This window comes from Cyprinodon tularosa, unplaced genomic scaffold (genome assembly GCF_016077235.1).
Source record: "Cyprinodon tularosa strain WSP-4 unplaced genomic scaffold, ASM1607723v1 ctg417, whole genome shotgun sequence".
NCBI classification, from domain to species: Eukaryota; Metazoa; Chordata; class Actinopteri; order Cyprinodontiformes; family Cyprinodontidae; genus Cyprinodon; species Cyprinodon tularosa.
In genome coordinates, this window is record NW_024039138.1 from 844,718 (window position 1) to 859,498 (window position 14,781).

Below are 14,781 nucleotides of genomic sequence, written 5' to 3' on the forward strand. Positions count from 1 at the left end.
ATACTGCACAAAATGAGTGCAATGAGTTCAATTCAATACCTCGGCTCCAGACGTCCCCGCCCCCTCCGCAGACACTCCGCTGCACCTCTCCCAAATTGTAGCTGACTGCAAACGGTGCCGCAGACAGGAGGCCGGCTTGTTTTGTTTTTATGACCGAAATTGCGGAAAACAGCTCGTGAAGTTTTACCCGCTAGAAGAGCGAGGTGCGCGAGAACGCTGGGACCCCTTTTCCACCTGGATCCCTGCTCTTTTTGGTCCTTATGTCCCTCCGTATTTGGACAAACTCGCCCCTTCTTCATCACCGCCTCAACCGTATCTAGACCCCCAGCGTGTAGCACAGACCACGCTTTAATATTGTGCATAAATAAAAAATTTCTGCGTCAAGCTCACTGCGACAAACTGCTGTAAGAGTATAACCAGGAAGCGAGGTAGCAGGGCAAAATAGGTTTAGCGCCACCGCAGCACGGGAGGGAGAATTACGCCCAGGAGCAAAATGGATAAAAATAGACTGAAATAAAAAAAAAAAAAAAAAAAACAGGAATCGATACTCTTGCGGACGTGTCGTTGCATCAGATCGTCGGCTGTTGGATCGATGCATCGATACAAAACAATTATTATTTACGCCCCTAGTAATTATGGTACTAAAGTACCTATTTCTATCCTTAACCTCTTAATATCCACCACTTGCCTATTTTACATACCCAAAGCCCAAATTGCACGCATGATTCGTTATTTGAAAGTTAACACCTTCTAGTTTCTGAATATATACATGAAAATTGGGTGAGTAAAACGCACAAACTGCATCAGTTCAAACATGACTCAAAATAGTCTTTTTTGAACAGAAGTGATAAAAACATGCTTGCTTGTTGTGCCTGCTTTTTGTGGCTACATTTCGACATGCTGCTATAATTGTTCTTTGGTGCTCCCTATGTCAATAAAATGAACAAGGTGGTTGAATTGTGGAGAATCTAAGCTTTCTAACGATGTCTAACATGTCGGTTATATTGGTACCAGTGTAATTTTCATGCATTCTGAGTTATTACTTGTAAACGCTTCAAAACCGGTGGGTTTTGAGAGGTTAAATCCCTAGAGAATGCTAATAGAGATCTTTAAAGAAATTATTTATGACTTTTCTGTGACAATTGTAAGCTTTTTACATTTATTCCGTTAAACTGCTTGTCTAATGTCATCATAGGACATGCTCGGAGTAATCCGGCAAAATATGATTAAACCATGTTTATCTGCTTTTTTTTTGTTTCTTTCTTTAGATTATGCACTATTTACAATAAGGTTAACATGAGAGGAAAAGACAAAACTTGAAAAGACTAGATTTATGTTTAAATTCAAAGCCGTAGCGTAGGATCCCACTTTTATCACAGATCAGTGATAAAACAAAAAGGATTTTAATCCATTTATTTTCTCAGGAAATACATTATTAACCTATAACACATTATAGTTAAGTACGCTTACTATTTTTAAAGGAAGGAAAAGCTTAATTACGGTCTATTTTGAAAAGTAAAATTGAGGGCAACGAGGATTTATATCTGGCGGCGCGTGCGCAAATGAGCTGAAGGTACGAATCGTGCTCCCAGGACAGATCGGGTAGTGACATGCAGGATTAAAAAAAAAAACAAAAGAAAGGAGAGGTTTATCTTTTAGATAATTTTAAAACAGAGTTTCACATGAATACAGAATAACAGCATAGTAAATATATATATTTGTAACACTTTGGTCCAATATGGTTTGTTCTTCGTTTGACTCCTCATACACGCGTTTGTTTTTTTTTCTTTTTTGTTTGCAGTATTTATTTGTTGCATTTGTCTTTTATTCTTGTGTGTTGAAATTTGCATTTTTTTCTTTTTTGTTTGCAGTATTTATTTGTTGCATTTGTCTTTTATTCTTGTGTGTTGAAATTTGCATCATGCATGTTTTTGAAGCTCGTTCTGTGCACATTAGCACGCTTTCACCGCCACTGTAAATATCCATCTATAATGGATGTACCTTTACTAAACTCCAAATGAATCAGTTAAATGAATAAAGAAATGCTCATACAAAACCTGTAGTAGAGAATTATAATGCACCCATTCAGAAGATAATCGCACACAAAGACATTCAAATGTCATTTTATGGAATGCTTTTGCTTTCTTAGAACCCAGAGACATTTTCGCTCTTCTCTGGTCATTTTTACATCAGCTGCTTTTTTTTCTTCTTTTTTTTAAAGCTGCAAGCATAACTTAAACCCGACGTAAAAACAGCTGCAAGTAGTAGACTTGATTTGCTCATATATAGTATGCAAAGGCTGATGTGAATGAAGCAGATGCAACATTTTTATGGCTGCTCTCTATCATTTTTATCTGTCAATTTAGGTCGACAAACTGAGACTCAATCTTTTTTTTTTTTGTTTATCTTATACCCCTTCTTCCGTCGTTTCTGTCTTCGTTCTCCTATATTATTCTGATTATTTTTACCACCAACATACAATAAATCTCCTCCTTTTGTCCTCCTCGTCCACTTCATCACCTCCTAGCCACACATCTAGTTCCCAACTTCCCAGTTAGATCAAAGACAATAAGTAGGCCAGCGGCAATGGTGGGCGTCAAAGGGCTTTAGGTGTGTGCAGGATTTTTTTTTTTTTTTTTGCACATTATTAGGAACTTAATATGACTCATGAGTAACACAGAGTAGGTGGGGAATGTGTGTCCGTGTACATGTAATGAGAAATCCAAAATCTGAGAACCACTCCCTGATTTAAAAATAAAATAAAATGCAATTTTTTTTTTTTTGGTTTTCTTTTAAGATCCAGAATTGGAAACGAGAAGAAAAAAATGTTTTTTAATTCCAAAAGAAAAAATACAAAACAAATTTAGAGCTCTTTTTCTTCTGATTAAGCTCCCCCCTCCCCTCCCGTCCTCTCCATTTTGTTTTTGGTGCGACCCTGAAGCAGTTGAACACCAGCATAGAAAGACTTTGCACCATTCTTTTTTGGCAAAACTATTATATTTTAAGACATTATTTCCAATTTGCCAATTTCGTTTTTAATAAATAAAACATTGCATTGAAATAAAAAGCAATAAAGATCTAATGGACAGGCTCCTTTTTCATTTTAGAATTGAAAAATTGGTAACAGGTGGAATTTTCGTTTTGAGATTGAAAACAACAAAAAACAGGCGTGTTTTATATTTTTTTTCTATCGTTTTGCAAACAATTTATTTTCAGATTTTAGATTTCCCGTTTCAAAACCAAAACCGAATCTCCAGCCTGTAAACGGTCCGACTTCTGTGCTTTTTAAGAGAAAGGAGATGCTTCTGTCGCTCCTTCAACAATAATTTAACTCCTTGGCTTTAGAGTCATTAGTTCAATCACAAATAATGTGAGGAACTTTATGAAAATGGACAAGAAAACTGTAAAATGGCCTTGGATAATTGATGAATAGAGCTGCAAAAAGGAAAATATTATATTTGATCAGATTTTATTGAATGGGACGAAAGCAGATGGTGGCTTTGTGCTGGACTCTGCTTCTCCTACTATTAAGTTTTCAAACTAAGATTGAAGTCTTTATTAGTGTAACAAATATGTAGCAATTATTAGTGGGTGAAAAGTCAAGTTTTTTTGCGCCCTGCTTTGTAATAAATCAAATCTTCTAAATGCGGCTGGCAGTGTAGAAATATAGACGTTTTGCTTTGACTGTAATTGAATTAAATATTTCAAAATATGGGCAGATTTTCTGCAAAGATGATGAAAAATTGTGTACACTGAGGGAGTGGACATGAAGAAGGTAGCTCAGTGATTTAGATTGAACAAATAACAGGTATTTGCACTTGATTCCAATTCTACAAGCAAGTCCAGGTTTGAAGTTTGTGTAACCTCCATTACTCCAGGTGACTGAGCGCTTAGCTAGAGGTGCCGTCATGGAAATAGATTTTATTGAGAGGGAGAAACATTCAAAGATTGAAGATGGTTATGAACCAACCTTACTGACTCCTTTTGGCCATTAAAATAAATTTACTGCCATAAAAACAAACTATTTAACAATATGGTTGATAATTTGGTTTTTACAATAGACTGAATGAGAGTTTTGATGATAAGGTTTCCAACACCTAATCCGGTGGTCCGGTCCAGAGTTTCCATAGACTTCTTAACACTTTTATCATTTTCATTCACTGTTTTGCCTAAAACTCTAATCTTCCTTTTTCTTTTTTAAATCAAAATGGATCTCAACTGGTTTAATATCTATTGGCTTTGTCCCACTTCAATATTTCTGTCTTTCTGTCTTTTTAATGCAACACTGTCTAATTTTCAACCTTAAAGGAATAGTACACCCAAAACATGATTAGCCTTCATTTTCTACTCACCCCCATGCTGAACAACACTCTGGAGTACTTTTTTGATATCTCAAATGCATCTGGAGATCTGGGAGGCTTCTTGCTGTCTGCTGACATTCAAATAATGGAGGTCTATTGTGCCCGAGACAGAAAGGCCCATAAAAGTCCACAAAAACGTGTCAATATTCCTCCATACTGGTCGTCCAATGTATTCCAAGTGTCCTGAGTGGGTAGCATCCAGAATTTACTCGAAACGAAGTCATTTAGAATGTTTTTAGAGCATAAACAGTAGTGTATAGGATTTCCTAAAAGCGCGTTCACGGCGCTACGGAAACTGCGGCAGACCAACCCAGACGAAAGTGCGCATTCAGCTCGGCAAAGAACTCATGCTCATCCTCAACACTGAAGTCCTCAGACATTTTTCTTTCGTTGTTTCTTTCTTTGCACAGGTAAACAGCACATTTCTTCTTCTACGCTTGCATTATCGGCAGAGCAGACGCTGAATGCGCACTTTCATCTGGTTTGTTCTGCCGGCTTCCGTAGCGTCCTGAATGCGCATGTGCGCGCTTTCAGGAAATACTATACACTACTGTTTATGCTCTAAAAACATTCTAAATGACTTCGTTTCGAGTAAATTCTGGATGCTACCCACTCAGGACACTTGGAATACATTGGACTAGCAGTATGGAGGAATATTGACACGTTTTTTGTGGACTTTTATGGACCTTTCTGTCTCGGGCACCGTAGACCTCCATTATTTGAATGTCAGCAGACAGCAAGAAGCCTCCCAGATCTCCAGATGCATTTGAGATATCAAAAAAGTACTCCAGAGTGTTGTTCAGCATGGGGGTGAGTAGAAAATGAAGGCTAATCATGTTTTGGGTGTACTATTCCTTTAATATCAAAATAGTTTTAGAATTTTAGCATCACAGCATACATTTAAAATGTACTTGTGTACATTTTAAATAGAAAGATTTTTGGTTCCACTAAACTTTCCAGTGAAATGCTGGGATCCAGCTTGAAGCCAGCTTCCTAAGTAAAACTTGCTGTTTATTTCCGCCATGGGGAAGCTTTCATGCACATGGATATGAAAAAGATAACCAACATTTTATTAGAGCAAGTCATTTTTCACTAATCTATGAGAGACCAGTTTAAAATTTTGTTCTTATATAGCTTAAATCTGTGTGTGGCGTTAAGCTAAACGATTAAGAATGAAAGTTATTTTAATCTATTCAAGGACTTTTCATGGTATTAGAACAGATAAAAGTGTGAGCTAGGAAAAAAATAACAAGAGAACAAACATAGACGCACCGTTTTCTTGAAAGTCGATTTCAATTTTGTTCGACTCTGACTTGGCAGCGGTCGTCCAGGACTGCTCAGGATGCTGTTTGGTGAAGGCGGTGACGTCGCACCAGTAGTAACCCCTGTCGGACAGCTGGACGCCAGCGAGGCGGAACTGGAACTCTGTCGCGCCAGTTTTAGACAGAACCAAACTGTCTCTGTTGAAACAAAATGGAGGAACTATTAAAATAGAAAAAAAAAACTTATGCTTTTTTTCCTAAAGAGGGACTATGTGAGTACCTCCTGTTCGGGTTGCTGTGCTGCACCACGTTATCAGGGCTGAGAGACATGATGGTTTTCACGCTGGATTCCAAGCCTTCCTGTGATTTGATGTAGACGGCATAACCGATCCAGTCACCGAGGTTCTGAGGATAAACGGTGCAGTTCATCTCAAAGGTAGCCCCGCCCACTGAAGCTTTACGAATGGGTTTGGCGACGATGTTCAAAGTCGGACCTGAAAACACAAGCAAGCGTGAAAATGATGACCTCAGAAGAAGAGGTCACAATATTTCTAAGTTCCAGAACTGTCCTTTTTTAAACACTAAAATGTTCAAGTCTATCATTAAAGGAAGTAAGAAATGAAGGATATAAGGAGGGAAAGTGGGTTAAAAAAAAAAAGAGAGAGGAAACAAGAATGGAAATGCTTTTCTGTATCATTACATTATTTTTACATATTTCCCCAGACCTTGAAAACTGTGAAATCAAGACTTCAAGACTAAAATGGACCCTTTTTCTTTCTGGCACTGATACAGACAGATCATAATGCAACAGTTACATCATGGCCCAATTAGTGAACTAGGGTCACAAAGTTCTAGGGCGAACAGGAAGTAAATGTGTGCGTGTATTGTTGGTGAGAAGCTGAGACAACAAGCGGTTCTTTGTTGGATTTTCTCTTTGAAGTCTGAAAAGCAGTCTAAAGAATCCAATCTGAGGAAGTGACTTCAGGCCCTGCTGTGAGCATGATATTTTTATTCATTCACCTAAAAGAAGCAAGTGACATGTCTGTGCTGAATTGATGGTACTGGATGTTTTTTTGTTGAAGCTTGCTTACTCTTAGTGTCCCAGCGTAGGGTCAGCGGTGAGCTTTTGACCTTGGTGACATTCACTACGTCCCCCTGGCTGCTAACACTCCAAGCAGTAACGATGCACACATACTGACCCATGTCGATTTTCTGTGGACAGAAAAAACAAACATCCTTTTAGTATAATAAAATTTGCCATCTTTTAATTATCAGGCTCCTCTCCCGTGGAGCCAACTACCAGTTTTAGTCCGTTAGGCAGACCCACTGCCTAATTTTAGGGGTAGGCTTAAAACTTTCCTTTTTGATAAAGCTTATAGTTATAGTCTAAAGTTATGCTGCTATAGGCTTAGACTGCTGGATGACATGGGGACCCTTTTTCATCATTCTTTCTCTATTCTCACACTCTGCTGATTGCTCTGTCTGCTTTTACTCATAGTAGCTTCATCTGGTCTGTTCCTGTTTGACTGTGACACCATGCTGTGCTGCCGCCATCAACACCTTTGTTTATAGATGTTGGAGCTTGGCCTGTTTTTCAGTGTAGTTGCCAGTCGCTGTTAAGTATCTCTGCTTCTTTTTCTATGTCTTCTTCTGTCTCCTTGAACCCCAGTCGGCCTCAGCAGATGGCCGCTCACATCGAACCTGGTACTGCTGGAGGTTACTTCCTGTTAAAAGGGAGTTTTCCCTCTCCACTGTCGCTACAAGCATGCTTAGTGTGAGGGGTTGCCTTCGAGTCAATGAGTCGATACAATCAACTGGTTTTCCTTAGATAGAAACTTAATCAATTTGACTGTATGATCTGGTTTAATTGTCTCTGTAAAAGTGTAAACTAATTTTTTTTAAATTGAAATAAGTCTTTAATTCTGTATTTTAGGATCAAATCTATTTAATACTCTGACCGCACCTCATCACAAAAAAAAAAAAAAAAAACAATAATAGGGTTGTATTTTCTTACCTGTGTGCGGAGGAAGCGCAGTTTGAACGTGTCGGGTGGGACTCTGCTCAGGCCTAACGCGCCGCTATCAAGCCTGTTTTTGTACGTCGAATCGGACAACAGGTTGCCGTATCCGTCCAAGGAGCCAATGAGCTTTGGGGGTGGAGTATTAGCCCCCTTATCTATGGATGATAAAAATCAATAACTGCACCTAGAATTCTTTTTTTTTTTTTTTTTTCCCTTAAGAGAATCAATGTCTATTTAGTACCAGGAAGACTGGTGTGCTCCCAGCTGACACCCAGTCTGCCGCCTGGCGGTAACTTGGAGATGTTGGTAACATCACAGGACAGCTCTATGGGTTCGCCCGTCTTCTGGGGCTTCACGGAGGCTTCCAGGGTCAGCGTGAAGTTTGGCTCTGAGGAAAAAAGTAGAGGAAATAAAAAATTTGCTCAATTTCATTATTTAACCACAATCTTGCATATCCTTCACTTTAAAAAAAGATAATTTAATTTGAAAAGTTAATTGCATTTTATTCGCTTCGTCACATACTGCTGTGTAACAGGGCCTTCTATTCTACAAGCATCTGGTAACTCAAACAAATGCTCAAGCTGATTTGGGATAAAGATAAGACTGTTCTCCTCAGATCCACCTCTATTCCCAATTATACAGATATGGATTAACACCCTGTTCAATAATAGTGACCCTAAGCAACCGGAAAACGGAGCTCGCCTCCCCAAACTGAAGATCTCTGCTCACCATCGGTTATAAAAAAGCCTTCTTCCACAGAAAAATAAATTTTCCTCACAATTTGCCATCTGCCATCATTATAATTATGCATGATAATTATTAGACAATGCTGTATAAACTGCATCTAAACCGTAAATAAAAATGTATTGAGGTATTTAGCCAACTGAAGTTAGGGTTAGGGCTAAACTAATATGTCAGGACAATATGATCTATTTACCTTTTATAAATAGTTTAGATGCAGTTTGTATATGATTATCATACATGAATGCACTGTTAATCATCAAGAAATGGTATCTTTACATTTATAAGAGACAGTTATGGTAAAGCGTTACCCAGATAACTTATATTTGATAAATATTAGTGTTGCACGGATACAGATACCAGTTTTGGGCGGGGCTCCGATACTGTACTAAAATGGTGGTAAAGGTATGGGCGAGTACTGACAAATAGGGCACCTATACCATTTTGAGAGCCATAAGTTTATTCAACTATTGTCACCCATTCCAGGTAAGCAATAACAAGTTCAACTGGATTCACTTTGTATTTGTCTTTACAGTAAATGAACATGGCAGAGTAAAATTTTTCACCTATCCTAGAATAACCCGAAAGCAACCACACTTTCAGCATCGGAAACAAACATTCTTTTTAGATGGTCTGCTTAAGTTTTTTAAAAACATTTTCCCTTTAAATGAAAGATTTATTCAGAGTAAATGTATATTGGAAAAATGAACACAATTAGTCAGTGGATAAAATGGTAACTGGCATTTATTAGTGCGGAGGTCTTCAATAGGGGTGAGTATTGGCATGAGTGATGCGATTCGATACTTGGGTCACGATACGATATTATCCCGATATTGCAGTATCACTATATATTGCCATATTTTCCCCAGCTATCAAAATCAAATGATGAGATAAAACAGCAAGTGCTGTATATTTTCATCAGAAAATATTGATTAGGTATTATTATCCATGTTGTTTGGGGTTTTCTTCCACTGTGACTGCCTCAAATGCAGATTTGGTGCTGCACGCACAGTTAAAGGGCTCCACAGCGCTTTCTGCCAGAGTGGTGGTGCAGAGGTAGCCCATTTTCCCATCAATGTTTTATGTAACCATTTTTTTTTTTTTTAATCGATACTAAGAAGTGAAAGATCGATATTATATTGGGCAGCCGAATATCACGATATATCGCCAAAACGATTATTTCCCACACCCCTAGTCTTCAACAGAGGGTCCACGACCCCTAGGGGTCCATAGAGGTACTGCATGGGTGTCGTGAAAGTTCTGGTTGATTAGACTTTTGTTATATTCCCCCCTCCAATTTTTTCCACTAATTGAAATGTCTTTAAATGCACATTAGTATGAATTCAAAACACTGTAAAGAGATAAAAGGAGGCAGAAGATATCTTTCAGTCATCAATGCACACATTCAGTGACACACAGGAGCTCTTTCAAGCTGGGCACCGTTTCATTCACAACACCTGTCCCACCAACCAGGAATCAGAATCAGAAATACTTTAATAATCCCAGGGAGAAATTACTTTCGTAACATGAAACCATCTGTAATGGAGTGACTATAGGACCAGTTTGATATAACACAATTTCATACAATATGTATAATAAGGGCCTGGAAAACGTTGAAGACCCCTGTATTAGCGTGTCTATTTTTCCAAAGGTTAGCTGGCTCTTTGGCTTCTTAGCCAACATGATAAAGGGCCATTGCAGAGTGTCTAACGAGCCACTTATGGCTCCAGAGCCACAGGTTTCAGACCTCTGTAATAAAGAAATAATTGAGCAAACACAAACTTGCTCATACTTTTCCCCCTACTTTTCGAGATAATGTTATTTCGCAGCATGTTGAGCTTGAGCAAACATCCTCACAGCGACTCCCAGAGGGACACATATAGCGTGCTTTACAGTCTTGCCAACACAGCTGAAATTTAATGCAAAGCAGGACTCTGAGAGGGTGCTACTCCAACCTGATAATAACCCATGCTTCCTTCAGACATGCCATTTGTCATGTTACACCAGTCCAACATCACCCTGAAAATACAAAGTGATTCCTAGGTTGTTGTTTTTTTATTTACTTGGTGTCAGGTTTAAATAGAGCTGGCTGTCTGAGCCAAAGGACATAAATAGACCTGAAGTAACACAGTTAACTGTGCGAGAGGAGGTGTGTATCGCAGCGTTAATAGTGAGTGCATGTGGGCGGCGAGGAAGGTCCTCACAGCCAGACATCCAGATTGCAGCTTTACACGTCAACGAGCAGGAAACACACACCATGATCTCCACCGAACAGCACCGACACGAGGAGTTGATGTATATACAACACACACCTCTGCAGAGGGGGAGGGTGGGGGCATGACACGAACCTGCTTCACCGCATCAGGTACATGCCACTAAACAGGCTCAGAACAAAGCTATAAATACAGCCGCACCAGGGTGAATTTGGCAGTTAGTGGTGTGGATGATGTCAGTTGGACGTCACGCACACACACATACTGACTCATGCACTGCCGCCATCTGCTCCCAAACACACACACTTTGATCAATGAGAATGTGCGAAGTTTCTCTGCCAATTAGCCACGCGTCCCTCTCTCATGCCCACACACACACACACACAGAAACCCAGCCTTATTAAGCCAAGTCTGCGCTTCGAGGGCTCGGGTGCAGCGGGACGCAAGGCTGGTTCTCGTCATGCAAAGCTTGGATGTTCAGGGCAAGGATTTCACATAATTCTAATCTATGATGATCTTTAACAGGGGAAAAAAGGGCAACTCAGACAACGCATATCTCAGTTGGGTCTGACTATTATACCTGTAGACCAAATATAAAACTTCATTTTTTAGATTTCTGTTCAGTTTGTTGCTAATTAGCAAATTAAATGGCCGAAGGTCAACATATACCAGAATCTTTATCTGATAAAGTCGACTTCAGAGATCGGGCAGGACATTACAGAAAAGGATGGAGGTCAGTCTGCCTCAAGCTGTCTGGTTTAAACTTATCGGTGGGACGATTATGAGCGAGGATAGAATGGATCAGAGATGGACAGACGGGCTGAGGCTTCATCTACCGTAATGTCAGCACTGCTGCGAAGAAGGAGCCGAGCCAAAAAGCAAAGCTGATGATCTACAGTCTACGATCCGAGCCTCACCATGGTCATGAGATATAGACTTTACACATAGAACGAGATGCCAAAAAAACAGTAGAAATTAGCTTTCTTCGAGAGTCTGCTCTTATATGGAGTAAACTTTGTTGCATTATTGTTGCAAGCAAAGTACACATTTTGTGTATGGAAATAAAAAAAATAAAAAAATACTGCTTTCATTACTTTTATTTCAAAAAAAATTTTTCATGGATTTTTTTTTCAAATTTTGTATCTATTTTTTCTTTTTTACACATATCATATTTGACTTGAAGATTTTTTTTTGTATTTTAGATGTTTTTTTTTTTGTTGTTTTTTTTTTAAATTAAGACTTAATTTCAGGGATTGCATTCTTTTCTAATTGCATTTGACTGATGACATTCCTTCCCTTTAAACCCAATCCCAACACTGGCTTTTGATCAACACATTGACCAATACAATGTTGTCCAAGTCCAAGTCCAAGCAGACCAATAGAAAGGCATCTTTCTCCAATCCAGAAGAAAGCATGAAGTGAGAAGAATGTTGTCTGTAAAATGCAATTTGAAAAGAATACAATTTGTAAAATAAAATCCGAAAAAGAGAGAAATAAAAAAATATATATTTATTATCTGTAAAACCTTTTTAAATGCATCATTTGAAAAAATACAATAAATATTTTGAAATAAAATCTGAGATTTTTTTTTTTCTTAAAATGTTTTTCATGGATTTATTTCCCAGTTGCAATTATCATATGGTTTTGCAATCAACAAAAATAGGACAAAGCTCCCTCTGTAAGGCTTTCTTTTACAGTACATCAATAACCATCTAATAACTTGGTAATAACATAGCAAGTTACACTATATTACTAGGTGACAAGAAAAACTTTATGGAGAATTTTACTAAGCGCTGTGCTTCAAATTTTAAGCGGACGCGGTAGATTTCAAACCATTATTACCAGGTAACATTCATTTCGCAGAAAGCAATAAATGAATGTGTTATCTGTTAAAATCCAGTTTATTACTTGGTATATAGCAGCAAACCAAATCTAGATTACAGCAAGCCAATTTACTTAACTAAACTCTTATTTATATGTAACTTGAGTTCAGTTTTAACTTTGTAGGTGTTGGCCAATAATAGAAAACGTTATGTGGGAACCTAAGGGTAATTACAATGTTACATAGTCACATAGAATTGCAATAATTACATGTAGGTCATTATTTTGAAATCATATACCTTAATCTTGCGGTAATTACCCACCATTACCTTGTTACCTTGTACTATAGTACGACTTGCTATTTTATTACATGTTATTACATAGTTATTGACGTACTGTAGAAGAAAGCGTTACCATTCCACTGCATCAGCCTTATAGTTAAGGCTCGAAGCTCAAAGTACAGCTGCTGGTTAAGGGTTTTAGTTAAGGCAGTTGATCAGGATCCCTCATGAGCTCCTCCCTGCTCCCTGTGGAGGTTTTCCAGTCATATCTAATGGTAGGAGACCAAGAAGTTGCTGCATTTTTATAGAAAAACTTTTCATTCAAAAGCTTCTATATATATAAAATTGAAAAAAAGGAGAAAGCAGATCAATATGCTTCAAGTCAACATGCTGAAAATGAGCTATACTCCAAGAAAAATGTGGGAAAAAGAGCATCACCATCAGGCGAATGAACTAATAATGGATTGTAATTTATCAAGCAAGGCAGAGAGGTTCTAAACCATTAATGAGGTGATTGGTTTGCTGAAAAGCTCACAATATCTCCAATATAAAGGTCCCTGTGAGAATAAATGTTTTGCTTGATTAATTTAGTAATGATTTAGTGGAAAATATTTTTATGAAGCATTTCAACCGATTTTTACCCTGCAGATCATAATGGCTTACCCTCCATGTTTATATTAGATGTATAATAGCTACCAATCCTGCATGCCTTTAGCTTTTTTGCTTTATTTTTTTTATTTTTAGAGTCAACTTCAAGTTAAAAAAAAAGAAAAGCTTCATTCCACAGGGTTTTTTCTATCATCGCTTGTAAGCATCTCATTATTTTCACTATAATCTGCTCAGTCTGTGTGGGAGACGTGTGGATCCGCAACTGCTAAATCAAATCTACCTGCTGGAGTTCACAGGGTTATTCTAGATCAATTCAGGGGATAACAACACTTCGTATTTCCTTCCAGTCTACGGTCCAAACTAGAGATCAGATTAACAGCGCAAAATAATAAATATGCATAAGCAAAATAATCAACTTAAATCTTACAAAATAGGGAATTAAATATGAAACGATTTAGAAATCCACTAGTTGGCTAGGTAGAGTCAGGTTGGAGGAAAATGACATTTGCATTTCGGCATTGACGAAATTTTGATTTCGGAAGTATAATATAACTAATATAGCGTGTTTTCTAGTAGTTCTGTGTTAGTTTCCTGCACTTTCCCTTGCATCTCAGTTATCCCTCTACAGACAAAATAAATGGATGCATGGAAAACTGGACAATTTGGGTGGCAACAATTCATCTAGATTAAAAACACATGTTTACAATTATTATGAGCTTGGATATATAAAATAATTGATGATAATATATAACAATAATGCATATTTATCAGCACTTTAAATATACTTTAGAAGGTTATTGAGAGCTGTATAATTCGGAAGAGGGTCTCGAAGTGAAAATGCTGCTTTATGGAGCCAGTGAGAGTGTTTTTAGCAGGGATATTTGACAGTTCTTTGACTGTAACCAACAATTTGACTTTTAAAGAGGTTCTTTTTCAGACATGCTGGCTGAGAGTCTAACTATCGAAGACACAAACACACGCACACACGAGACTAATGCAAAGATTCGTGCAAATTAATACTCCTGATATTACAACCCTGTTAGATTACAGCAGATTGCCTCGCCGTCTATTTTCTGACACACGTTCTTCTCCACCTGAGCAGCGCTGTGGCCATTCAATCACAGACCAGACTCAGATGTTTGTAAAGTGAGCTTCTTAGGAGTGACAGGTGTCAAAAAAAAACACTTCTTTACCTGCTGCAGGTAGCATTTTGCAGTAATCTAAACTGTCGCCTTCGCTTGGATCAAATTGTAAACAGCTAAAAGAAGTGAAGCAATTAGAGCCTAGTGAATTCTACAAATGAGCTTTAACGTCTCAATAAAAGAGCTTCAGCCAGTGGAAGAGTGTGATGCAGATTTTTAATTCTTTCAAAACTGTGTTTCATCTTTAAAAAAAGGACAAAAAGCGACCAATGTTTGGTTCCCATGTGTTCAGATTCTCATAGAACGATGAGACGGAGAAAAAGAGGCGCCT

General features: G+C 38.1%; 1 protein-coding gene across 1 annotated transcript in view; it reads right to left on the reverse strand.

Annotated features, from left to right (window-relative positions):
- si:ch211-132g1.7 (prostaglandin F2 receptor negative regulator) overlaps nucleotides 1–14,781 on the reverse strand; it is a 95,542-nt gene that overhangs the window by 36,807 nt on the left and 43,954 nt on the right. The window contains exons 6-10 of the mRNA XM_038298896.1: nucleotides 7,885–8,031; nucleotides 7,638–7,798; nucleotides 6,715–6,835; nucleotides 5,904–6,117; nucleotides 5,634–5,821 (exon numbers count right to left, since the gene is read on the reverse strand). Coding sequence (XP_038154824.1) covers nucleotides 5,634–5,821; nucleotides 5,904–6,117; nucleotides 6,715–6,835; nucleotides 7,638–7,798; nucleotides 7,885–8,031 — 831 coding nt within the window. The remainder of the gene's footprint in view (nucleotides 1–5,633; nucleotides 5,822–5,903; nucleotides 6,118–6,714; nucleotides 6,836–7,637; nucleotides 7,799–7,884; nucleotides 8,032–14,781) is intronic.